This window comes from Hylaeus anthracinus, unplaced genomic scaffold (genome assembly GCF_026225885.1).
Source record: "Hylaeus anthracinus isolate JK02 unplaced genomic scaffold, UHH_iyHylAnth1.0_haploid 11997, whole genome shotgun sequence".
Lineage (NCBI taxonomy): Eukaryota > Metazoa > Arthropoda > Insecta > Hymenoptera > Colletidae > Hylaeus > Hylaeus anthracinus.
Window position 1 is genome coordinate 9,979,961 of NW_026534344.1, and position 26,788 is coordinate 10,006,748.

At 37.4% G+C, this 26,788-nt stretch overlaps 2 protein-coding genes across 5 annotated transcripts in view; both read left to right on the top strand.

Annotated features, from left to right (window-relative positions):
* Window positions 1-26,788, top strand: part of LOC128889261 (sestrin-1) — a 209,265-nt gene that overhangs the window by 29,503 nt on the left and 152,974 nt on the right. The gene's annotated exons all lie outside the window — the stretch shown is intronic.
* Window positions 633-26,077, top strand: LOC128889275 (uncharacterized). 3 transcript variants are annotated; one of them, XM_054146740.1, is made up of 3 exons: window positions 5,858-6,008; window positions 6,235-6,353; window positions 20,217-26,077. In XM_054146740.1, exon 3 carries the CDS (start codon window positions 20,391-20,393, stop codon window positions 20,652-20,654), a length of 264 nt encoding a protein of 87 aa, XP_054002715.1. In that variant the 5' UTR covers window positions 5,858-6,008; window positions 6,235-6,353; window positions 20,217-20,390; the 3' UTR covers window positions 20,655-26,077. The 3 variants fall into 3 exon arrangements, with proteins under 3 accessions (XP_054002712.1, XP_054002713.1, XP_054002715.1); XM_054146737.1 differs by lacking the exons at window positions 5,858-6,008; window positions 6,235-6,353 and adding an exon at window positions 633-896; XM_054146738.1 differs by lacking the exons at window positions 5,858-6,008; window positions 6,235-6,353 and adding an exon at window positions 890-1,019.

The following is a 26,788-nucleotide window of genomic DNA, read 5'->3' on the forward strand; positions in this document are numbered from 1 at the left end:
TTCAAGATAAAATTTAGTTTCTTAATGAAAAGAACTATGACTGGCCTATCACTGATTTTGATTAACTTTTTTACAGAATAACGATATCATTAACGGATGCAAGACATTGTTTTTAGTAGCGATGATTCAGTTTAAAGGAGTGACAAAAGTCATCAAAGTATTGCTATTTAATATTCATCTCATACAAAATATATAATACGTAACAGCATTTCCAAATAAATAATTCCTCGTTGTAAAATTTAAGTGTAGGATTTGAATATGAATTCAGGCTATCACCATGGGTGACGTGGTGGTGAACGTATTAATAAAATCTGCTGAAAATGAATAATTATTTAATAATACACACATAGAAACAGTTTCTTAATAGCTAAAACATGATCAGCTCTCAAAACGAACACTCTTCTTCCCTTAAAATGAATTTTCCTTCAAAATTCGTCTTCGTTGCGATATTTTCCTACGTTGCACAAAGGTCAGAAAGTAAAAAATTCAGAAGGAGGTCGAAAAGGTTACGAGCCAACTGTTATAGTCGCGCGACCGCGGGTAGCGTCGCGACGCTTCGGAGCGGCGTCTGTTGCGCGTTCTCTAGCTCTTCCTCCCCCTTGGCGCGGCTGCCGCTTCGCGACATCGCTCTTCGCGGGTGTTCATTCGCGTGTCAGACGTGGTTGAGGTAGGACGTGCGTGTCAGGCGCTCTCCCTTCTACACGGCAATCGCGTTACACGTCGTGCATACACATCGCGGCTGGAGGCCACACGTCATCGTTCCACGTGCGCGGCTCATCGACGAATCCTGATACTCCACGGTACCGAGTTTTTTTCGCATTAGGCACCGAGTGAGAGAGGCAGAGGATTCACGTGTCAAAGTCTCGGGTGCTTGGTTCATCTGCCTTGAATCACAGGTGAGTAGAGGAGAGGGAAACGTGTCTCAGCCTGAGGGCGTTTTAACTCCACGGGAGTAGTGTCCCTGCCGTTCCCGCACGGTAAACGTAACCGGAAGAAATTGTTTTCAGTTTGGATGATTCGTGAGTACCGTATTTTGGACTAGGGCTGGTGTGAGTTTCGGACGTTGAATTGCTAGTAATTTGTGAACACATTTAAGTGGACGCGTAGCTTTGCGATTAGGACGCAATTTTTGGAGTAATTAATTTGGAGTATTTCCAGACCTGTGGCGTCGAATTCGAGGGTAATGTTTGCACTCTATCTCTGCTCCGTTCGACTTTCTTTGCAATCGCGCGTTGAGAAAACTTGTCGATGCTCTTACTTTCACTCTGCTGATTCGCACTGTATCTTTGTTTCGCAATGTTCCCAAACGTGTGCGACAGAAAATTGTCGCCAACTCGTGTAATCTCTCCATGTTTAACTCGATATGTATCACTGTGTTCTGTCACGACTCGATTTTTCCTTCTGTTGCAAGTGCTTTATTTTGTATTCCCGATGTTGTCGAATTTGCGACGTTGAATTGTTGATAACGCGTTTGGTCTATGTATATTTAACTCTGCTTATCATTCAATAAATTCACTCTTTGGTAATTTATATGCTTACGAGTTATTAGTCTGTTTTAATAAAAAATTGTAAACAATCTACTCGCGTTCCACGCATGTTTATTTTCCGCTACAAAATATTTATGCTTCGCCATTCTATATGAGAATGAACAATTCAAAATATCGCCACATAAACATTGACCGATACTGCATATGTATGACGTGGAGGTCAGAGTGTTAATTGCATTTTTATCTTTTATTTTCCTTTACGATTTCTCCGCGATAGTATTGTTGGAAGAATTGTACCTTCGCGTTGCCATTATACTTCTGTTTAATAGCAGTTTTTTGTATTCCAGTCTGGTTACGGTTCGATTTCTATGCAACAATGCAGTTGCGAAAACTTGTCCTTGCGTCGTACTTTCACTTTTGTAGTTCGCGAATATTATATTTTGGATTTGTGATGCACAGTCTTTGATGACAGTCTTTGATGACAGATACAAGGCTACATCGATATGGTTCTGCGACCATATATTCTCTCGATTAATTTTCTAATTTCAATGCAAAAACTATACCTTGGTTATCTGTACGTCTAAGCGTTAATTAGTATGCAAATTAAATAATATGTGGTTGAGTTGACGATAGGTGTCCTGAACTTCATGATACCAAGTTATTAATAAGGCGATAGATCTATCTATCTATCCATCTAGCTTTGCAACCTGAGAATTTTTTCCAACTTCTGAAAATTAACTGCTCTTTACCCTCTCAAAAATTGAAATTACTTTCATCTACACCGATTTCTGTCTAAGAAGCGCTATCTGGGGTTCGAGCCAGTGCCTCTTAGACGTCAACAAGTCCCAAATGCAATCATTGTTCCTTTCCCTCCAATTCCCAAATTCAAGGCTTTCTCTACAAAGCTTGCAGTTTTAAAAAGCGACGAAGACATCCACAGAGAATTTCTATGCTTCTCAGATGGAGAATTCTTATACTTCTTAGACAGAATTCACAGACCATAAATAAAGCTGGATGATACGAGACGCGATGCATCATTCTATATCTGCCTCTTCGTGTACAATTTCTGCACGACAATATAGGTAGTGAAAAGGGTAGTTTTTCGTTCTAGTAGACTTCCAAGAGTGTTTAGGATAGTTTCATCAGGTCGCGACGAAGTTTGCGTCAGCGAATTAGACGACTCGTCGAATGGAAACGCAAGAAAGTCGGGAGGAGACTGAAAGCGGTGGGTTATCGCGAGCAATGGCGCATTCAGCATTGTTTTTCTGGGTCAAACACGTGACCTTGGTCTCACGCGCCACCCAGTCTACGAGAGCTTCCGCAATATCGTGAATTCGAGACGCATGCGGTGACAATCACCATGGCAATGAACGCTCTGAACGTTGTCAGTCGTTGACGATGCAAATTAAGGGAGTACATACACCTGGATTCAGTGGCGTACGTCTGGAATCAGGGCCAGAAGCTTGGAGACACTTTTCTGAGGTCAAAATGTTCCACGAACAAGCAGCTGTTACTCTCGTGGAATTGAATGTTCAATGTTCGTAGTATGTTCAATCTTTCATGGTTAAAAATGTTAGGTCGAACACTTGCAAGGGAAATATCTTGGCTCTCTGTAACCTAAATTATGTTTGGTTTCTTAGAAAAATTATGGGATAGAACCATCGATAAACACTAATTGAATGGGTGTCTAGAAGAAGAGTCTATGTTACAAATTGAACATTTTACAGAAATGAGGGAAAACTAATAATAATTGACTAGCGATGTTCTGAGCATCTAGTGCTCATAGGTCCTTTCCCTGGACGTCCATTCAGTTATGTGCTAGCGTGTCAATTTCAATTGATACAGTTTCCTAATCGTATCCACTCTGACGTGAAAAACTGTAGAATAATTGTTGTAATCAGGTTATTTATTGGCCATATAATTGTTTTCAAGTTATAGTTGACCAGATGCGTCCCGCGGTTTCACCAGCGTGGAACACTATTTATTTGGCATTTCAACCACGTGAACCTTCACGAATCATTCATTCATATACAAATACTTAGAGTTCAAACTGAAACTTTCGAGTCACAACAAATTGAATAGCATAAAACCCTTCTCCATGAAAAAATACATATATGTACCAAGTTTCATGTTGATCGGTCAAACAGTTTCGAAGTCTATCAATCACGTATATAAATATATATATATACAGGGTGTCCCAAAAATGTTGGAGGTCCTTGAAAAGGGTGGTTCAGGGGGTGATTTGAAACAACTTTTTCCTTAGCGAAAATGTTGTCTGAGGCTTCGTTGAGGAGATATTAACGGAAAATACTGACCAATCAGAGCGCGCGGATACCGTTGGAGCGGCCGCGATAATGATGGCTACGCGCTAGGTAGCCGCTTTCGTACGCGAACAAGTGACTCGACGAGCATCGAAGGATATTGACGCGGACGCTCAGCGCGTAGCCTTCGCTACCGCGGCCGCTCCAACGGTATTCGCGCGCTCTGATTGGTCGGGGTTTTTTTTTATTAATATCTACTTAACGAAGCCGACGACATTTTTGCAAAGGAAAAAGTTGTTTCAAATCACCTCTCGAACCACCCCTTTCAAGGACTTCCAACATTTTTGGGACACCCTGTATATACACAAACATCCAGTTTTATATATACATAGATGTATGTTTAAACTTCAGTACACCGGTTATATTCCTTGATCGATACACACAGCAAGTGGAATATTGTCGTTTAACGAGACTTTCTCGATTTGTGATGCTAATATCGATTACCTCGCCAACTACGTCACAGCAACACTTCCGTTATAATGTATCTGAATCTAGACTTCGCGACCGAAGCATTTATGTAACTGTTCGTCAATGGCTACTGTTAGTCGAATAACATCAAATGTTAGACGAATAATCGAGAGTGGCTAGATCAGCTTTTTCCAATCATTTTCAAACAATCTTTTCATCTCACAATATGTTTACCAAACAGCTTTGTTTAAAAAATTAACTAGTAGATTGGTTTGTAATATTCCCAACTCCAAGTACTTATTTATTTCGTTCTTTTAATCATAATAATCATTCTATCAAATCACAGTTCATGACGGCCTAAACGATTGGAAAAATTCGTCGAGTCATCGCTTGGAATATTTTCCAATACTCGCAAAACTCGTGACTGGTTGGTTGCATCCGTATAAAATATGACGTACACAGCTGTCTATATATCACTGGAGAGTCGTAAAACATGCAAATTAAGATACAGATTCAATTTCGTAAAGCTACTTCATTATTCTATTGTCCCGTATTCGTGTGTGTTGAGTTATTCTTAGAGCGTGCCAGAAAATATTGTGCATTTCTAAAACCTGAATTCGGTAGACAATGACCATAGCAAAATATAATATCGACCATGAAAATCCACGATCGTCTGTCATCGTTCTGAAAACCATATTCTTTAAATGTCAAATTTTCCACAGATTCACTTTCAGCGTAATCGTTGTTGTACCACTTCCAGTTCGAAAAGATATTATGCACCATCTTTTAAATTTCTAATTTATAGAGTTTACTTTCTGAGTTTTCATTCGTTAATGGCTACTGTTTCATTATTAATTCTCCGAGACTTGAAATTTAGACGTGACTTTTGATAATACATTATAGTAATATACAATGCGTAAAATATACGTACTTTGCCTGTTTTGTAATCACCCTCAGGGGCTGCAGCTATGATTGTATTATAGCTACAGTACGGGTTTAGCAATTCCGAGGTACCCGAGGTATTAGGTGGCCAGCGGTTCCCAAGAAATTACTATATGCCAGAGACTTGTAGGAAATAATATAGAAATGATAAAATATGGTAAAATATTTTTTATTGTAGAAAGAAAGAAAGGATCGGAAAAGAAACATAAATTCGTCTCGACTCTCGACTTTCACGGTTCTCGCTTAACGACTCGCTAACAATTATTCTAATTTTCGCCGTTTTTTCCCTCCACGCCGCTGTCGGCTTTCGATTCTTTCAAATCAATAGCTTATGCTAGCTAAAAGAATGTAAACGCGTTCGCCGATGTCGGCTTCACACTGTGGCTCGCACACATCACTCACACTCACTCACTCACACACACACACACACACGATAGACTTGTGAACAGAGCTATGTAAGCAAATGCATTTGCAAAGTAATGCAAAGCAAGAATTAAACAAATTTGAAAAACAAATTAATAAAAGACTCGTGCATTAGGCGTTATAGCCAAGTTATACGACTTTGTACTCTTATGAATAAAATTCACTCATTCTTCTATAATCACTGATATACGTAGGGTCGAGCAAGCATTAATCGAAGAATCTGTAATTTATTCCTCGAGTCAAACTTCCTCGAGGAACTTGATGCTTCCTGGAAAAAAGAACGAAAGTTCAAGGCAAATACTTATGAGGGATAGCACAGAAGTCGCATTCACTCCGTTCCAACGACGTTCTCGTAAATTATCGACGGCGAATCTCGTGGAAAAAGTTTCTTGGACGAGATTTATTTTCGTCGTTTCTGTAACGAGAGGTAATTACAATATCTGCAGTACGATTGAAGTCTGCTCGAAAAGTTTTTGAACTGGAACAGTTTGGTATAAAATAATAGTAACTTTTAACATCAATAATTATTGAAGGTGCATACTTGCCGAACAAATACACGGTCCGAAATATCTGCAGAAGCTCTTTAAACATTTCTGATGTGTTCAATCAAATCAGAATCAAAATCAAAGCTTTTTTTAATTTTCTTTTTTTAGGGACCAAGTCAGGATCATGGTTATATGAGTGGTACGAGATCTTTTGAAGCTGAAAAGTGGAACACGCTTCAGCTTTTTGTTCCATTCTAATTTCTCGGCGTTAAAAATATTCTGTCACGGTGAGTGACACGGCTTCGTATCTAAATCAAAGTGAGCATATGTAGAAAAAAAAAAGTTTCATTGAGAAGAGCGCTATCCTCTCAGGAAATTATTTAGGGCAAGTGTGTTGACTCGTTTGATTAGTAATATAAAGGGTTTTCAATAGAGTGCTTTAGGATTTTATTTTTCAATAATACACAAATGGTGTGGAATACATCCAACTTTTTATTTCAAATGTTTAGAATGAAATAAGAAGGATGTTATTCGTTAAAAAAATCCTAAAACCTCTTTTGGAAAGCTCTTTAGTTTTCATTGCCGTTTTCATCGCCCTTCATTTTTCAATCGTAGAGAATCGTTCGAATTGGGACTCGGACTATTTCATATATTCGCTTCGAAGATACAGATAGGTATTTCCGTGTTTTCAGGTGATGTTAGGATGAAGGTTAATGCTCGTTGTCGAATTCTGAGCGTATTCTTGACCGACTTGAATTATTCAAGACCTAGCATCGCGTGCAGCAGAGCATGGGCAGACACGTGATGAATTCGTGGGAAGCTTGACAAGGCTGTGTCGAGCCAAATTGCGCTAATGCTATTGCGATGATGCCTGTAATGAGATTATTTGTCTTTGTTGTTCAAGGTTGTAGGTATTTGTTCCATTTTAGTAGGCAACTGGAAACGGAATCAATGCGCGTGCAGGCTACATGCATTGCCTTTGAGCGAACATTAGTCATAGTTGCATACACTTGGTTACAGAATCCAGCTACCCTAATTACTAAATACATTTTTTGCACAATGCCAAATAAATGTTAATCGTAAATTCATATATATATATAAAATGTAAGTCATCAGTTATTCTTTCGATTTGATTACTTACACTTTATATAAACATTTATTTAATTTGGGGTCATCGCACTAATCAACGAAGTGACTGATTCTAAATTGAAACAAACTGTAACCGCATAATCTACTAACACAAGTTACCCGAAACACAATTTCGAACGGGGTATCATTTAATTTCACGATGATTGAATTTCCAAAATATAATTGTGTTATACCATTTCCCGAAATAACTTGAAACTGGATTATTCCAAGATTGAAGAAACGGAAGAGTGAAATTTTTAACAAATAGGATTTGTTAACTCTGTCTGTATTTTACTCATCTCCAAACTAAGGGCCATTTATCAAAATTCCAGAACACTATTTCGAACAATTTAATACGATTCAAGTCAAAGTAAATCGAAGAAGTTTCAGAATTTCGCGAGACTTGGATACCGTTGCGACCCTAAGCTATACATTTCTAGCAATTTGAATTTCATGCGACGCGAAGATGTACTAGGCACCTCGAAAATGTTGCGTTTCGCGACCACGAAAGATTTCTCGCTATGTAATTTCTCCTGGTATCGCGCATGTTCATCGCGTGATAGTTTATTCTCTCGAACGGTTATTTTCGTGATTCATTGCTTATCGTCCTCCCTGTAATAGTATATTTGCTGCGTGGCGAAAGAATACAAAAATGACACGCATCTTCGCGAAACAGTGGAACCTTGAACTGGCAGGGGGATCATCGCTAACAATTTAATTATCAGAGATGGAGAAATTCCAGTTTATGTAAAGTATTACGAATAATGAAAGAAAGTTCGACAACTCTTTATGCGTTATCTTCTATATACAGCCAGTGTAAGAAGTATTCGTACGGCAACAAATTTAAAATAAAAGTAATAAGGAAAGAAATTAGAGGTCAATATTAAAAGTAACAAACTTTAATTTACGCAAAATTTACTTTAAAAATGTGTAGGAATGTTGGTTAATTATTTCTTCCCCGAAAATTTATTGATAAAATAAATATACTGTGACAATAACTATACAATTAAGTATAGTTAAGACTAGACAAATAAATATACAATTAATTAAACACCTATTTCGGCATTTTAAAAAGTTCAACCCCTAAAGTGGTGAAAAGGGGTTGCAATGTTTGTATAGGACATATTTTGTTCGTGGTTGGATTTACTTCATACTTGGTCTTAATATGCAGATTAATATAATTATTTTGCTTTAAAGTTGCCTTATTTGCGTAAATGTATTTAGAAACTTTTTAACATGTAATATAGAATACGAATAGTACACGACGCTGGTGAAACCGCGGGCCACAGCTAATTTCTTAAATAAAAATGTTAATTATATTGTGTATTTCATGCATCGATGGTGCATACAAGTGTGCATAAGTGCGCATATTCTGCACAAGATTTGCATATGTTTCTCATACTACCCATAAATATACATTCCATAAATGCATGAAATCTAAAACCAATACTTTACTAATTAAGTTACACGTGGTATAAAGTATTGTAAATTCGTATTCGTCATTTATTATTCCAATAAAATGGAATTTATCCTACTTTTATAGCTGTTCAATTATCATTATTCTATCGTTATGTTCCGGTTCACATTCTTACATGTATTCAGGAGAATAATGTGACCTATTTTTTAACCTAAGGGTAAAGTGTCAAGTCGATAGATAAAAAACTCATGAATTAAAAATACTTACGCGTTAATCAGCAAGTGTATGAGGGCACGTGGTAGATTAGGTTGTGCAATGCGAGATAAGTTATATCATTCGATGAAAGGAAAGGAAAGTTAGGGGAGTCAAATTTAATACTAATGTAACTCGTGTAAAATCTTCATGGTCGGAAATCAAAGTTACGAGTATGTTCATTGTAAATTGACAGTATGATAATGCACGTGGTATATTTGCCATACAAAAATATTTTTACGCTCTTTCTGAATAATATTATTATTAGAAAAAACGTTGGAATCGTTCTTTATTTTTTTATAGACTTTGAAAAAAAATTCCAAAAGCATGGTGGTCACGCCAGAAAGGCTCCTTAAGTGTCTTCTTAAACGTGTTTCTTTATTAAAAAGCAAAATTCTTATGCCTTTCTTGAAAAGCCTTTTACAGAAATCCAATTTTAGCCTCGTAGACATTTTTTCCAATTATAAGTTCGTCAGTCACCGTGTCCGAGAGACTCTTCGGTTTTGCAAAACGTTTGCCAACTGACGCGAATGCAATTTTCACACTCGCGAGCGGCGACAATGTCGTTGAATGACGTTTGGAAGTTGTCATAACGTTCGGAAACCTCGGCCAAGCTTGTAGAAAAGAAAAAAAGAGAATGAAAATACATATATTCATAGCGCCCAGTGCTCGGGTGTTGGTGGACAGGGTTCGTGTTTTTTTCAGGACGCTCGTAACGATATGCAAACGATGTGCAAATGTCCGCATTCTAAAACACGCTAAAAGGTTCCGTCGCGCTCGAGCAATTTGCTCGCGGCGGTCTTCAGCGTGGCAGCTTAAGTAATACGCCTTTGGAAGGCCATTGGAACGGTTTAAAATAAAATCTTTTCAGCGGTCGCCTCGCGAACCTGTTAATTAGCATTCGCCCCTTTAGTGTCCCACCCGCGACGTGTTTTTCTTCTCTGTGAATTTATTATCAATGCGCTTCCAAGTTTCACCTGGGAGAGCAACGCCAATGAGGGAAAATATCTTCTTAATTATTTATTCACCCCCTTTCTGGTTAATATTTGTAAAGCTGGACATTTTTAGGGAATAATAAAATGATACTTTCTTTTTGTAACATTTTTAGATCACCTTTAGAGTATTTCTATAATTTAACTGTTATCAATGCTTTGGTTAACAAGATTTCACTACTCTTATCATTCTCATAACGTTGACTATATTTTTTAACTTTTTGAAATGTCAATTAGAAATATGTACCTACAAATTTACCTTTATTTCTTTTTACTTGTATCGCATCTCTAGCTCTTATGCCTATTCAATTGCATGGTTTTTTTTCGTATCAAATTGATACGTCGACTACTTGCGCGTATATGTAATGTATTGTTTTGAACACAAGTAAAACACATGTATATTTTCTGGCGTTTGCATCGAAACACGGGATGCATCTTTCAAAGGACGCCGCGGCGAACATACCCTAGGAACGTGGAAGGGAACTGACTTGGAAAAGTCCGCAATTTGCTAAATGTTAGCATTCCGTATCTATTTCCCCGCCGCCACGTTTGTTGGTGCTTGAACATGCCTGAATATCGTTCTCCTCCTTATTAAGACGTCTTAAACCCAAGAACCAATTTCCTTCCGTCTTGGCGAGCCCGAATCTCGAACGAAATTAACTCGATGCACCTGGTTACGAGACCCTATTCTCGCTTCTTCTGGTCCAATAATGCGAGTCGATTGTGCTCTCGCTGTAAAACGATTTCTCGCGCTCGTTCGTGTTCATTCAATACTCGACGGGTGATCGATAGAATTATTTGTCATTGACCGTTTGAAAATACTTATCGATCCATGATTCTCTAGATTTTTGCAGATTTACATGAGTTACTAAAGAAGAAGATTTCAGATTCTATCCATTTTGTAGATGGGATTATATTCACGACTGGGTAAAATATTATTTCAAATAATAAAGCATAAATAGTCTATTTTATTCAAAGTCGTACGTGTGGCTGGGCCAATAGAATAGTTTACTAGTTGAAATATGTTTTTATAATAGTATATAAAAATTGAATTTTATTTCTACGATATAGCATCTACTATTTAAAATAGTATTTAGCATAATTTTTCCTGTTTTATCCAACTCGGATTATTTTTAAATAAAATTAAAATTCGAGCAGCGACTTTTAATACGTTACACGCTAAATGTAGCTTTACAGCATGTTAACGTTAAATTTTAATAGTCACTATTGAAATTTTTATTTAAATTTATTATAAAATAATTCACCTCTCAAGAGATTAACCTGTAAATCCTCGTTCATGATGCACGTAACCATGACAGATTGCTGTTAAATATTTAAAAACTCTATTGGCATATTGGTTTTATTTTATTTTAACCTGCACGTCAACCACAACAATATCGATATTCCTAGCCAGAATTGTTCTATTTCAAACAAATCAAAATTCAACCTGATATTGGCACATGACGTCTACCAATCTTCTGACGATGTTGCCATGCTGTATTTTATTATGTACACGTATCGACAATTTTTCAAGTTATTTCTACGTTGGAATATTTAGGACAACTTAAAAATTAAATAGAAGTGGGCGAAATTTTTGTAACTGGACTGCAGACTTCGTGAATTTATGATGTATAGTAATATTAAAATCGTATGCAAAGTGTATCTCATATACAATATAATAATACCAACATTTCATTTTACGTAATTGTATACGTTCTGTGTACGTTGCTAATAACTTATTTCAAGTAATGGTAATATTCTTTCCGTTTGCAGTAATTTTAATGTCGAAGACGATCTTTATAAACATCATTGGTTGCAATAATATAATTAATCCGTTCTCGAATAAAAGAATCGCGGGAAAATTGTATATTTAGGATCCGGTTTAGGATCGTGTCATTGTCAGTGAAAACGTCGATGAGAGTTTGTGGAATTGCTGTCGTCGAACCACCAAATTGGGTCAAGTAGGCAGAAAATTGCCATTGAAGGCCTGTAGAGCCTAGATATGTCGAAGATTTCACTCGGAAGCAACGTTCTTCAAACTTTTCTTTCCTCCTTGTTTTTTCTATGAATTCTTGACAACTCGTCGAAGACTGTTTTCTCTTCTACAGATAATTTTCTTGCGACAAAAATTTATATAAATTCACTCAAAAGTAGCAACTGGTCTCATTGTTATGGCTCCCTTAACTTCCTCAGGCTTCGATTTCTATTCCTTAGGGCAAATATTTGCTAAGGCGCTTGGAACATCAAAAAATGAAAAAAGAAATTACATTTTATGTAATTAAAATTGAAGCGATTCTGAACAGTTTTGTATGATCAGAATTTAATTTGGAACACTGGAAGTGGTAAAAAAAATTCAGGTGAAAGAAAACAATGAATTTTTATGGTAAAAAAGGCAGTAAATTATCAAAAAGGCAGTGTTACGTCAATTTTGATAAAAAGAAATACGACTAAATAACATTTAATTGTATTTCTTTTTATCGAAATCGATTAACACTACCTTTTTGATAATTTACTGTCTTTTTACCGTACAAAACAATACTCTATGGCTGTAATCAAGGTAACCGCGCTCCCCGTCTCCCACAAATTTGATCATTGTTTGTTTACCACTTTCAGTGCTCCCAATTAAATTCTGATTGCACAGAACTATTCAGAATCGCTTAAATTTTCATTTAGAATAAACGAGTGATTTTTCTCCAATTTTTGATGTTCTAAGCCCCTTAATTGCTTCAAATTATTTGGGATATCATTAATGTAGTAGTACTAAAAAAAAAGTAAAAATATATTCGTGAGTTTTAATCATCTGATTAATCCACTTAACAAGAATTCATCACATTTCTCATTATGAATTAATATTTTGAGCAAAGTATAAATTTGATTTTTTTTTTCCTCTAGAAAACATGATATCCTGAGGTGGTTAAACTTGTTCCCAACTATTTTGGTTAGACCACGTTTTTTCTTTCCCCAGTCATGAACTGGATCCATGAGTTGGTGAAATCGTTGTAATCCTCAGCCATAAATTTTCACGAGACGTTATTGATAAAAAGATTCGATTTCACGAAAGGGAAATTTCTCTTACATTTTCCAAAATATAATAATCCTGCAGAAATACTTGTATGAAACTGTGTAGCACTCTTCAAAGAATTTTGTAGCTAAATTGCCGCGATTAATGACGCGACGTACTTTTCGTGTTACTTTCGAAGTCTAAAGTAAGAAGTAAAGTAGTTGGGTTCATTGTTGCGAATCTAACTTCAAATCGTACATTCATTGCACTGTGTACAGAACGGTCTACTTCGTCTTATGTGTAAACGTTTAGGGTAGATGATGTAGTTATTGGCATTTTTTAATTAGATTGCATATGTAATTGGCACGTGACCTCAACTTAAAGTGCGAAAGAAAACAAATACTCTTATTTTAGTTGCGTGGTAAAGTAAATTATCTGCTGTTAAATTTGATATGTTTGTACTTGGTGGTTCAGTATAAAGGCGATCATATTGCCAAAACATCGAAGTACATAAAAGCCATCATCGTTTTCGAAACGTGTGCTCTTTTGAACGACCAAAACGAAAGGGTCTCCATTCTATATCGTTTGTAAACATTAGGAACAAAGAAGTACTTAAAGTACCATTTAAGCTCCACCATCTACGTGGATGAAAGTCTGATTACACTTCTACAAGCAAACATTATGACGTTCTCAGGGTTTGATAACGGACCGACGGTTAAAACGTCGTTTCTCCCTAGAATTCGACGCTTTGGTCGTTCGTTTGAACATTCCGAGCTGGCACGATTCGCTCGTTCGCTTCAGCCTTATAATTGAATAAGACCAATGCTCCACTTTATTTTCCTGACGGATTAAAATAGTCCGGAAGGAGAAAACGGTGGGTTAGGCGAAACGTGTCCGATCCCGGAATGCCCTCGTCTACTTTATTGCACCGTGCCAGGTGCGCTCGTTTCAATTAAATCCTATTCGCCGTATCAACTAACTTTATTTTACATTTTTATTGCTCACGATATTTCAGCCGCCACCCGTGAAATGAAATTCCATCCCGGTAATGAAAGAACACCGCCTGTACAGAGGGATTATGTAGCATTCGAATCGGTTTCGTAGTGTCGAGCACTATTCAGTCATTTTGGTATTCCACCTAATGGCGAGGAGTCGCTCCATTGTGAGATATTGTTTGTAGCAAATTGTAGGAAGCCTTTGACGTTATGGGCACCTGAGAAGTCTTCAAAGTCTTGAAAAATCTTGGACGACTTTAATATCTTGGAAGTTTTGAATGTTAATAAAAGTTTTGAGTGATTTATTATATCGCCATGGACGCTTGAAGTACCTCGACGCCTCGAGTGTCCTGAATGTCCTATCATGAAAATTATGCGTAATTCCAATTAGGTACTGAAGTATTTTTATACGTTCACAGTGTGATCATTTAAACTCAAGTTATGAAGTTTGTAGATACGATTTGAATATTCAAGAAATATTAAATATTACGAATGTTTTGGATACCAATCAAGAATATCAAACAGAATTTCCTAGAAACATCAAATATTTGTAAAGTCTTGAATACCAATCACCGCTGCCAAATATTTCAAAGATACCTCCTCATGCGAACCACGTTAACAAAATTCCTGAACTCGTACCGAAAGCATAATTACAAATGTAGCTAACAAATTCATTTATGCGCAAAGACGAAACCAGTTATAAATGTTCAAATCGAAATTCCACAGTTCACTTAATCCCAAATAGAAAATCGTGCAAAATTGGCTGGCGTTAGTAATTTTTGTGTCACTCAGCTTTCGTTTTAAAGCTAATGTTCAATATTCTATCCGTTGAAACTGGAAACGCACAGGGTCGGAAATGTATCGAAGAGATATTGTATTCCGTGTTGTATTTTCGAATAGTTAGTGTACGCGCTGTTAATCAAGCGGGGTGCAATTTTTTTTATTCCATTGAATCGCGTTTGCGGGAATGATACCGATCCCAGTATCCATATTGTATGGTCAAGCGCGTTTATTGTTGTTCGGGAATCTCGTTACGTCCTCGAGAGAGCAACGAACAAAGCGGTGCGAGACAAAGTATCCCGCTCCATTCGATACGTTTTCTTTATTCCGATAGCAGGGATTGTGAAACTTTTCTCAACCGACACGAACAAACGAAATTAAAGCAGAATTTTTAAAAATTAACGATACGCCGTGTTCCACGTGTAAATTTCTCGAAAATATTGAACAGGTAACAAGGGAGGGTTGTTAATAAATAGGGAATATTTGGATTTAATGGATAATTCAATAAAAAAGGAAATTGAAAAGAAATAAATTTCAGATCAATTTAAAAAAATAAAGAGGATTATTTGGTCTAAATTCGGCGGCTGATTGTCTCGACTATGAAAACATATGAAATATTACATTTCATATTTAATAAACTTATATGCACATTTATTAATTCATTATGAATTTTATTGAATTAAATGTTTCATCTTTCTTTCAGTATTTTCGCTATGACAGAAAACTTTTACACGAACTTCAACACGTTTTTACGTGGAATAGTATACTACTAGAAACCACCCATATTATTCCGTTGTATAGTCGCTTTTTTCTATTAAGAGCTTGCAGAAGCTTTATTTGGCAACCACTGGCCTAGAGGGTCGATTTCGTGGCCTTGAACGGAACCATTTCCAGCGAACAGAAAGTTACAGTGATCTCGAGCCGCGATTTGTCCGCGAAAAGGCAGAACAATTCATGGGCTTGCGGGCGATCGATTCGCCAACGTTAAGTTCACTGCTATACCTATTATTAGAGGCACCGTCAACGTCGAACGTCGTCGCAGACAAGCTGACTCCTGTGTTAGATTGCTGGTTTTCCTGAAGATTGAATTTTGCATTATTACAATAGGAATTGAACGAAATTATTGAAGCAATCAGGTTGTTACTCAGCGTTGAATTTTAGTTTTTCAGTAAAAAAAAAAATTATTTTTCGCAATATACGTCGAGTTATTTGAGGGTTATTGAATGTAAACGAACTTGAGAGTAACTATATAAACATTAGTAATTGCGTTGTAATTGTTGAATAACTGCGATTATATTTATCAACGGTGTCCAATGATACTTGAGTTATTTTTTGTATAAAAGTGTATTTATAAATGGAAACCAAAATATTGATGATTATGAATTATAAATCTCTGCAAAGGATAATTATGATTTCTTATATGAAATGTGAATCATTCCACGGTGAAAATACCAATTTGTACCTCAAATACCTCTTGTATTGCATCAGTGTCAATTTATTGCCAACGTTTTTTCTTATATACAAAATTGGTTGTTTTGCATTCGAAGATAATGTTAAAGTCCACCTTACGTCACAAAATTAAAGAGAACAATCCAGCGTTCGTGGAAATTTCTTGCAGCAATCTGGAAAGATCTCTACTATTGTGTAACGTTTCCTGTTGTAGACCGCGAATGCTCTAATTGTTCCAAGAATGTTTTAGTTTCGCGAATATATATGAAATAATAATCCTAGCAATTTCTCAAGATTGACATATAGAGGTTACGTTAACTTAACCGGAATGAAGAATTGAATAGAGAGAAACGCGGAGAGTTGAACTGTGAAATTCGAAACAAATTTATTCTCTAGGAATTCTTATTTATTCAACTGGAATAAAAGAGTTAGCGAATCCTCAGAAGAGTATAGAAAACCGAGATGTGATTATTATTAATTTCAATCGATTCGGAAAAGATTTTTGTAAATATCCAGGCACTCGTTGAATATTTAAATAGAGTTACTCTTACTTGATTTTGCGTATGCATGACGTGACAGTCGATGATTTAATAAATTACGTAATGACCATATCGAGTAGATGAGAACACGAAAAACACGAGATACAACATAAAATATGCTAAAATCTATACTAGTGTAGATTCATTTAGAGATGTAAGAACGAAACTGAATGATTTCTCAGAACCAATTATCCGGATCTTGTATTCAAATTAAACGTGATGTGAACTTAATTCTCGATTAATACGCAAAACGATGTAGCTGTGTATTGATCTAAATCTAAATCCCTATGTTCCCGGGAGAAGGAAGTTCCGAACAATAATTGCCATTTTTCGTGTTTTATAGTTAGACTTGTATATAGGTGCACCGTCAGCTTCCATTAACTCCATCTAATCGGTACTAATAGCTGTCAAGGAAGCGAAACTAGGTCGAAACTCGGCGCTGTAGAAGGTCGTCGTGATGAAAGTTCTCCATTTCCGAACCTTAACGCCTCTTGACCAGTTTTCGTGGTTCATTATTGATGGTTCGTTTCTCCCGTGAAGCTAGAAACGCGTTCACGTGTCTTTGATTACAGGGCAACTTTCTTTCGATGAAATATTTATCGTCTTCTGAGAGCTGAGCAAATTGAGTGTTGAACTCGTGTCCTGCACTTCTAATCACTGGCTCTTGGTGTCAGAAAATTCATTAGCTCTGTGGCGATTTGTCAGGGATAAATGAGCTCATAATTATGACAGTGGTCTAAGTCATAATTTAAAAAGTTTACCAGTTATCTCACACCACATTATTTTAAACTAAATTAATTCAATGTAATTTTCAGCATATTGTCAAAAATGAACCATTAGATAGTGGTAGAATTTTAAAAACTCATAATGATAAAAGTCTAAAATGATAAAAATGGGTTACTTTTTAAAAATAATTAATAAATGTTCTCGAATTATTTCATTAAAGTTATTGTTTTTTTTTATAAAACTCATAGTCCTTTTATTGCTTTAAGTTATTTATAAGACATTCAATTAATTTAGAAAATAGTTTAAGTCAATTCAAACTTTAAAAACAACATTTTCTTATGAAATTCACACAAAATTTCGTATTCATAATAAGTTTCCATTAATCAAGACTAATAAAATTCTAAATTAAAACGTTGCATAATATAAAAATATTTTTTAATTTATTCAGATGCAATTCATTAAATATCTCGAAACAAGAAATATATGACTTAGACCACTTTCATAATTATGGGCACAAATATGCACATGCAGTTACGTCACAGATTTGTCCATCTGTATCTATATCTACTGTATTGCTATCGCGTTATAACATAAAAGCAACGCTTGTTAGGAACGTATCAAAACATATCCAGTGACCCATGCAATGAATATTTGAATAGTGTACATTTCAAATTTGGATAGGACTTTAATTTTCATAATTACAAGTTGTCGCCCGGGGAAACTCTGCGCTCCGTGTTCTGTCAAAGTGTAAATTCGGTTGGAAAGGGGATGAAAATTTACAAGTACTTTCGTCGTCGACCTATCGGCTTCCTTCGTTGGATTAACAGGTTTCCTATAGCGTCGGTGTTTGCGTTGTAATCGTACGGTATCACGTGCACGGAATTGCTCGATCACGAGGTAACTTCGAAGGGACCAGCGAGAGTTTGAGCAGGTTTAGTAGCGAACCCTCGGAAGCTGCGGTGAAATAGTTGAAGTTGCTTCGATTAATTCTCGTTTCTCCTATGCAGGAAGTTGATGAACCGCCCAAGGCGTCGTTGTCCACGTATTAAATGCCCATAAAACCCAAGCACCTGCTAAATAAATTTCCAAGTACCGAGAGCAGTTTCATCCTTGTGCGTAATAGTCGTTCTAAATCTAGCAAAAACTGCGACCTTTCGCTTTTGGGGCGTTCTACTCGTTCTTTTTTCTTTTTGCGACGCAGTTCGTCGAATAAACCCGGAATCACGAGAATTTCCTAACGACCACATCTGTGGACTATTTTTTTTACTTTTCTCATTTTTGAGAAAACTCATCGTCGAGAGAAATCAAAAACTTTCTTCTTCGTGGCGAGATTATTAGACTGATTATTAAACTCTGAATTTGAACGCGAGAAATTCATTATTAGCAGGATTGATCCATTGAGTATCAAATCGTTGCCTTTTCAAAATCGGCGTTCATTTTCTATGTTGTGTTTACTTAATGTCTAATTGTGTAATTAGACAAAAATTGGATTAACCTCGTTTCTCCCGAACAAAGAAATGCAACGTACAGACAATTTTCGCTTACTAATCGTCGAGGTACGTCCAAGAACTGTTTGTTTTCGACGTCGTTTCAGTGCGTTGACGCATCACGGGTGCAAAGTGCACAGAATCTGATACGATTTACTTTGTACGAGCGCGTAGTTCTAGCGCGCGCCTTTCCCACCTCGATTTACCACTGCGTTTCGTCGTTCCTTGGATTCACTGTACACTTTCGAGCAAATAAATGTGATCCACATTTTCACATTGTCTTCCACGAGTGTCTGAACACAGTCTTTGATACATAAATTTCATTAAAGGTAGGTTCATAAAATGGAACAATGAGTTATAACTAAAATGAAACTCAACTTAATCGGGGGTTCGTTTTATATAATCAAAGCAACATGACTCGTCGAGTAAATAATATCTTCGTTACGCATAGATATCGAACCGCAGGAATGATTAATGAAGATTAGATTACGTGTATCTTGGTCACGAAAATTCGAACCCGCTGGGGGATAAGATTAACGAGCTCGGACGTTTCGTTAATCTTGGCTGGAAAATTTAAAAGTCCAATCGTGGAGCGCGACAAGTTCTTCAACTCGTTTACCTTCTAATTGTACGAGGCGTACAAATTTTTAACCGACTTCGACAAGGAGGAGGTTACTCAATTTGACGAGTATATCTTTTTTTTTTACGGAAAGTTTTAGACGATCTTCTACTTGTTTATTTAATCTTCGTATGGGTTTACAAGTTTAATTACTGGATAATCGAGTAATTAAATACCTAATCAAATATCAGGTTGTCCCAAAAGTTTCTTTCGTTTTATTAATAATTAATATATAAACAATACTTTATGTTTTATGTTACATTACTGAATTGTGTACGATTCATTTCGCCTCATTACTGTTACAGCATCAATGTCTAAGAAATTAGACTGTCTATTTATATAAACATTGCCACAGGAAATAGTTGAATGCAACTCACGAAAGAAACTTTTGGGACAACCTAATATATAAACACTGCCACACAAAATAATTGAGTGCAAATTACGAAAGAAACTTTTGGGATAACCTAATAAATTTCTCAAAAATTCCTCCAACTAGAGAAAAGACCCAAAATTATACACCTATAAATCTCAACTCCAATAGGGCTCCAGAAGCCAAACTCCTTGAGATTCATCCAAACAAGTTATTACGCACGAAGCACAACCAGTACTCGTCGAATCAGCGCACGACTGGCATAATCGTTATGACGCGCGCGATAAATCGTTCTGTCGATGACCCCTATACAGATCGTGGCCATTGTGCGTGGGATATCGGATCAGCCACCCTCGCCCAGCGTTCCTCTATTCATGCTCTGTCTTGTCTTTCAGGTAGCGAACCATCTCGCCAGCGTCGCGAGGCTTAGGACACCTAGCCAGCACCTGGCAGCCTCGAAGAGGACACCCAGCGACGCGGACGTTCTCCAAAGTTCTCCAACAGAGTTCCTCTGCTTCTGAAGGATCGATCAGCCGCGAGTCTCGAGGCCGGGCGATCTACGAGGGATCATGACTCGTATGCTGCTCCAAGAGCCTGGCTGGAAGGTCGAGCGCAAGGGCTCCGCTCTCCTGTTGAGGAGGGACAGCTCCCATCCGAAGACTACTCGCGTCTGCTTCCGTTGCGATGTGGAGGTGCGGGAGTTCGAGCGCGACGAGGATTACGTTATTGAAGCTGAACCAGAGGCAACCGCCAGTCCCCTAGCGATGTGCGCCAGTTGCCTGGCAGCTCTCTGCGTGACTGTGATCCTACCCTGGCTGCTGATTGGCGGTTAGGGACCTCGGACAGTCTTGATCTCTAGGGGGATGTCAGGCGACCCGTACGACCCCGTCAAGTGGATTCGATCGAATGGTCGTCGAACTGGTTCGACGAGTAGGACACTGGGGGATCTTGGACCATTGTGGCTTAGATCGATGCTAGGGATTAGGACGCGAGGATCCAGACCTAGGAATGTTGATCGAGGACTCTCGAACTGGATGTTCGAGTGCTATCTGGGAGAGGATGGAGACAGTTCCTAACTAGCATTGTTAGACGGGTCGGAGTTTTGAAATGTACGCTTTGGACGTGACGTCAGAGTATTTCGAGTGAAACGTCGGGGACTTTGGTTGTTTATAAGTATGATCTGATAGTCTTTTTGGGGGTTAATGAACGGAGCGAGGTGAGGTGTATACGCATGTGTACGAGAATAAAGAGTAACTGTTTAGCGTGTTGGTGACCTCACCGATTTCGGTGAATTTGGGGTGTGTCGAGGGTGATAGGTCCGCGTGTGTTCTAGAAGAAAAAGTAGTAGTTTACTTTTAGGCTCATTGTCAGTACCTTTCTTCCAAATATAGTTTAAGGACATTGTAATCGGTGAGGTCGTTAACGTGGGAAATAATTACCAACTATCTACAATTGTGGAACGTTGAATAATTTTTATAAATTATCGATGCAAAGGACGCGTTATAGCGAGGCTGGATGTATTAAATGTGTTAAATATTACATATTAAATATTTTTGATTGGCTGTACAAATGGAACTCCAGTTTTATGTACTTAGCGACCAAAATTGTGTTTGGTGGAAATTGTAGAGAACTTGGTCAAAAAATAAATTTGTTTGGTGAAAACGCGGTCCGTTGGACGACACTGATTACTTGGGTGACAGTGATTCGCAGTGATGAACAAATGTTATGGTCATGTACATAGTAGATAACAAATGAGGTTCGTGTATAGCGATTTATGTTTAACGTTTATTTATTGTATATCATTCAATAGTCATCGAGACAAGCTTTTACTTGTTCAATGTAAGATATAGTTTCATTTTACAATTTATATTTTATTGAACAAGTAATTGATCAATAGTTGTTTATCTTTTATTCGATATTCGAACTTTTGATTTAGATAAGAAATTTACCCATCTTTTGTGATTTTTGAGAGCTTGCATGCGTGCATCAATACGTATGCATGAAATCAATATGGCGACAATCGAGTGATGCACTAGTTCAGACGTTTTAAGCCTTCCTAACCTTTTTAAGCGTACCTGTGTCACACTATCGCAGTAACACCATCTTGCATTTCAGTCACAACTGTGCATGTACGTATGAGGAAGGGGTACCTCATCGTTCTTAACATTGTCCCTCATGCTGAATGAATTAGTGTCACCATGTTAAGGGGACATAGGTTAAGGGGATTCTCTCGAGTCTCGGGTGAAGCAAAGTATTAAATAACACAAGTTTTATATAACTAACAAGCAAAGCATTTTAGGTGTCCGCCTCCTATTGCTCTAATTTTTGGATATGTTTTAAAGGATATATTATATTGGCCCGTTTTCATATTTAGGGGGTGAAACGACCCCCTAAAGTTTCACCTGTAATAGGCTACTATTATAAACAAATTATTTTTTACAAAATTTAGGGCCAGATTTTATATGCAGATAGAAAACCATGAAACTTTTTCTTAAAGTTTTCTTCTATCCATGATAGTTTCGGAGATAGCCTAAGTAAAACTTTAAATACATTTTTGTTTAATTGACATTTTTTTTTAATCGACATTTAGGCTTTTTTTTATTATCACTTAGGCTTTCGAAATTCCGTGATTTTGTGAATTTTCGACTTTGCGCTCGAACAATTGTCCAGGGCGCTAGATTTGTAGGGTGTGTCGCAGCCCGGTGGCCCTAGTATGCGACTATACCCATACTTTCTCATTGTCTCGTCCATGCTATGTAGTTTATCAATTTTTACAATTTAACTACAGATTCATGGTTTGATATTATAACCTATCTTTTTTTTTTTTCAATTTGAACTCCCGAATGGGCGCCACGATAATCTTTCCCAGGGCACCAATATTACTAAACCCGGTACTGTATAAAATAATAATCTCTCAGTATTTTCAGTTTTCAGTTACTGCATGAGACGTTTACCAATTACGATGAAATTTTCGCATTGGAGTATAATTAAAAACTGGTTTTTCATAAAAGAGTAAATTACATGCAAAAGTTCATGTGGCGTCCCCATAAGTATAAAAATCAGCACAAAAAGTTTCAGTTTAATACCTAGCGTGACGTTCCCAACAAAAATTCTAATTGTAGTCCATTTTCCAACCCGAGGCAAGAGGGAACCCTTTAATACGGTCGAGCGTTTAGCGATGAGATTACCGATTAAGGAAGGATTTGAACTCTCATTAGGAAGGCGATTAATTAGGTCATTGAAATTTTTTTATAACGAGACGTTAAAAAATACAAAAATGCACTTTTGTAGGGGTTTTCAATGACTTTAAAACGTATGGATTAGTAAATACCGTAGAAACAAACAAAGAGCACTCTTACCATGATTGACGTCATTCATCAAGTAGAAAACCCACGCAACAAACAAAATATCGAAATACACGAGTGTGATTACTGTCCCTATTCGAATTCAAAAATCAAAATTACGCAATTTGAAAAGGGCAATTACAAAATGTCGATAGTATCCTTATTTGTCCATCTTTGAGAGGTTTGAAGAAAATAGAAGATTCAAAACTATCAGTTTAAATCTGACAGGAGCTATAAACAGACATCCACTTTACATTCACCCCAAATTCCAAGTCGATCGGTTCAGTAATTCCTGAGATATGACGTCGACAGCCTCGAGAAACGTGCTCTTGAGAAAAATACGCTTAAAGTTTTAGTAGCACTTTCAACCTAGCAGACCTTTCATTCGAAAGCATCGTAGCTTCGGTTATTTTTCATATTTTAGTATGAAATCCACGGGACACAATTTTAGAAACTCGTCCTTTCAAAAAATTCAAAAAATATAAAAGAAACGAACAGTTGATTTTTGTAACGTTTCTAATAGATGAAATTCCCCTTTAATCGAGCACCGTTTTTGCGGACGAATCCTTTAGGGGATTCAGGTATCGAAGCAGTTGGGAAAAAATAGTCGATCGACCCTGTATCGAAAGAGATACGACCGTCTTTATATTTATTCGTTGGCTCGCGTTCCCTTTGGATCCATTTGACCTCGAAGATGGATGCTTCGAGATAAAAACGAGCCCCCAAACAGCGTATTTTTCGGTATAGGTTTCAAAATATTGAATCGATATCGTGTATGATTCAGCAGGATCGCTATTAACGAATTTCCATTCGTTTCTGTACGATTTATTTTTAACTAAGCAAGCGCAGTTAACTTACACAAATTCAGTCTTTTATTTAAAAATGTTCAAAAATTCTAAATCTAGATTTTACGCTGAATCAGAATCCATCTTTATTCCAATAATTTCAGTCTATTTACTTCACTATTTTTGTTGGCTAACTAACAAATATTACTCGATTTCCATCTCACAAAATGGACTTTGAAGATATACTCGATACAAGTTGTTAATTAAACATCGTTCAATAAAGATCAAGTCGACCAGTCCCCATTTACTTTAGCGCGAGCAAGCTTTATCGAATTCCCCGTGGCACGGAGTCATTAAATTCCTACCTCGCGTAAACCAAGGTGCATTTTGTTCCGATCTATCATTCCAGTAAAAACTTGCCCATCTCCTGGATGGGGGCTCGCGGTCCAAATGGATCTAGTTGAAAGTCGAGAGAGAAAACGCGCGGCGTTGGACTTTCTGCATAGATACGTAAAATGAGAGAAACATCAAAGGGAGAGGCGACTTATGTATACTGTTCGAGCGTGCATAAACCTCCTTATCCGTTTGATGGTATCGACGAATCCACCAGCCACTGAAACGATGGAGACCCTGTGCCAAACGAGAGCAGTACTCGAGGTACTCGCAGGAAACCTTTCTACCTGCACTCTGCTTACGTTGCACGCGTCCTTCCTTTCTGAAAGCTCGCTACCGTGGATCCGAATGCTCGTGTGTGCGTGCCGAGCGAGCGTTCCAAAATATACGGGGATAAATGTTACAATGGGAGACAATTACACTCGAAAATATTCACTGGCAAAAGCGCGAAATATAACATTTTTGTTGTTGTTGGAGTCGCTTCCATTCGCGAGAGAATCGATTCGAATGGGCGCACACGGATGCTCCACTCGAAATTGATGGATCCACGTTTAGGTGTTCTTGTACACGGTGTACACGAGTGGTAATTTATAACACGGGAATTCTGTTCTCCGTTAATTAAATTTGTAATATTTATGCGTGAGCACGAGGCAGCGAAACGAGGCTGTAAATATTTGAGACGTAATTGAGTCTCATTTTTGGTGGTTTTTCAAACTAGTACTTAACGAAGAATTTATTAGAAGGACTATCGGATAGTTTTAAACGAGTCATTTATGTTCCTTTTACCTCTCTCAGGTATACATCTTTCATAATCCTCGAAAATGAATCTCATTTAAGTCTCTGATGCAGAAAAATAAATTTCACATTTCATTTCTATGAAAAAGTCTCTGCATTCAGCAACGTAAAAAGTAGCAAACCTCCCTATTCGATAAATTACTGTTTCCTAGTCTCGTTCCACGTATTTCGAGACACTCAGTGCAGACGTATATATATTTTTCTTTATCGATTGTCCGTTTAACAACGGGCCTTGTGATCTGTTCAGCCAGAAGAAATGTAATCGACGATATACGTCGCTTCGTTCGAACGGTTTCCATCGATGATCGTTCGGTCGAGCGACTCCCGTTCAATTGCTAGCGTTCGATTCTCTCGATCAATTAAGTATTTTCCCTAGCACGGTCCGGAAAGCCAGAGGATAAAAGCTCCTCGCCAAATGGAAAAGTTTTCACGGTTAAGGCGCACCAAATCGCGAAATCGGGCCAAGCTTCGATCTCGAACACTTCCGATTGCGCTATAGTTGGTTGCTTCCTTTGATAGAAAAGGGAGGATGTATCGCGTGTATTTTAATCAAACCCGAATTCCGCTCCAAAGAATTTTCTCTGCGATCAGAGATTTGCGAAATCTTATTCCGAATAATTGGTAACGAATGATGCATAGATACATTAAATTTTGTTTGCGACGTTTAGTCGATTGGCCAGTTGCTTATGTTTTTTATTTATTGAGAGATATTGGAACGCTGCGCCACAATCTTGATCGTCATAACAGGAATTCGCGCACGAAAAGATTTTCTCTGTTATTCGCGAATCGTATTTTGATTAACGATACAGATTGTTACGTTCGAGGATGTTCGATAAATTTACGCGGACCGTCGATACAACATATAGGATACAAAGTGTCATTGATAAATCATATGTGTGCGCGCATGCGTGGAATTTTATTGCGAAAGATAGGTAGAAAGAGAGAGAGAGAGAGAATTCTAAATATACATTGATAATTGACTGCGTGTGTGTGTCAGAGGTATATTCATAGTATGCAAAGAGACATGGACGTTTGAGATGATGCACGAGATTGTCCTGATTAGTCGATTTGAAATACTATTTGTTTATGTTTCTAATAAAACCTCTAACAAGTCACGAATCGGTGGTTCTTGCGTGTGAAATTTCCATCCAGATTGTTTACCATTCCATTCTTCTTATATTCTCACTTACAACAAAATTATCTACACTATATCTTTCAAATAATTTTTGTAAAAACATTTTTTATAGCTTCATCGCCTCGTGAGATATTTAACCATTCAAAACGCCCTGCATATGCATGCTTCACACTACCATACGTTATATTATGCTATTATTCCAGTGAAAGAACCGAAAATACAATGTTGGAAAACTTTGAAAATGAAAGCCTGCTCGCGTAGTCCGACGGGACAATGGAACCAATTTAGTTGGAAAGCCTCCATCTATCGATCTCTCGATTTGCCAAAATTCCGTGCAGAAATTTACGTGGCCCGTTCTACATCCAGGTTTTTCATAGCGTTAAATAACGCGGATAATGGCTTCGAAACGTTTGAAACGATAACGGTGACGCTTTGTGTCCCGATTTCAAGGCAAACAAGCCCCCGTTCGTCGTGGTTGTTTCCTGCCAGAATTCCAGTCGATATATCCGCGATGC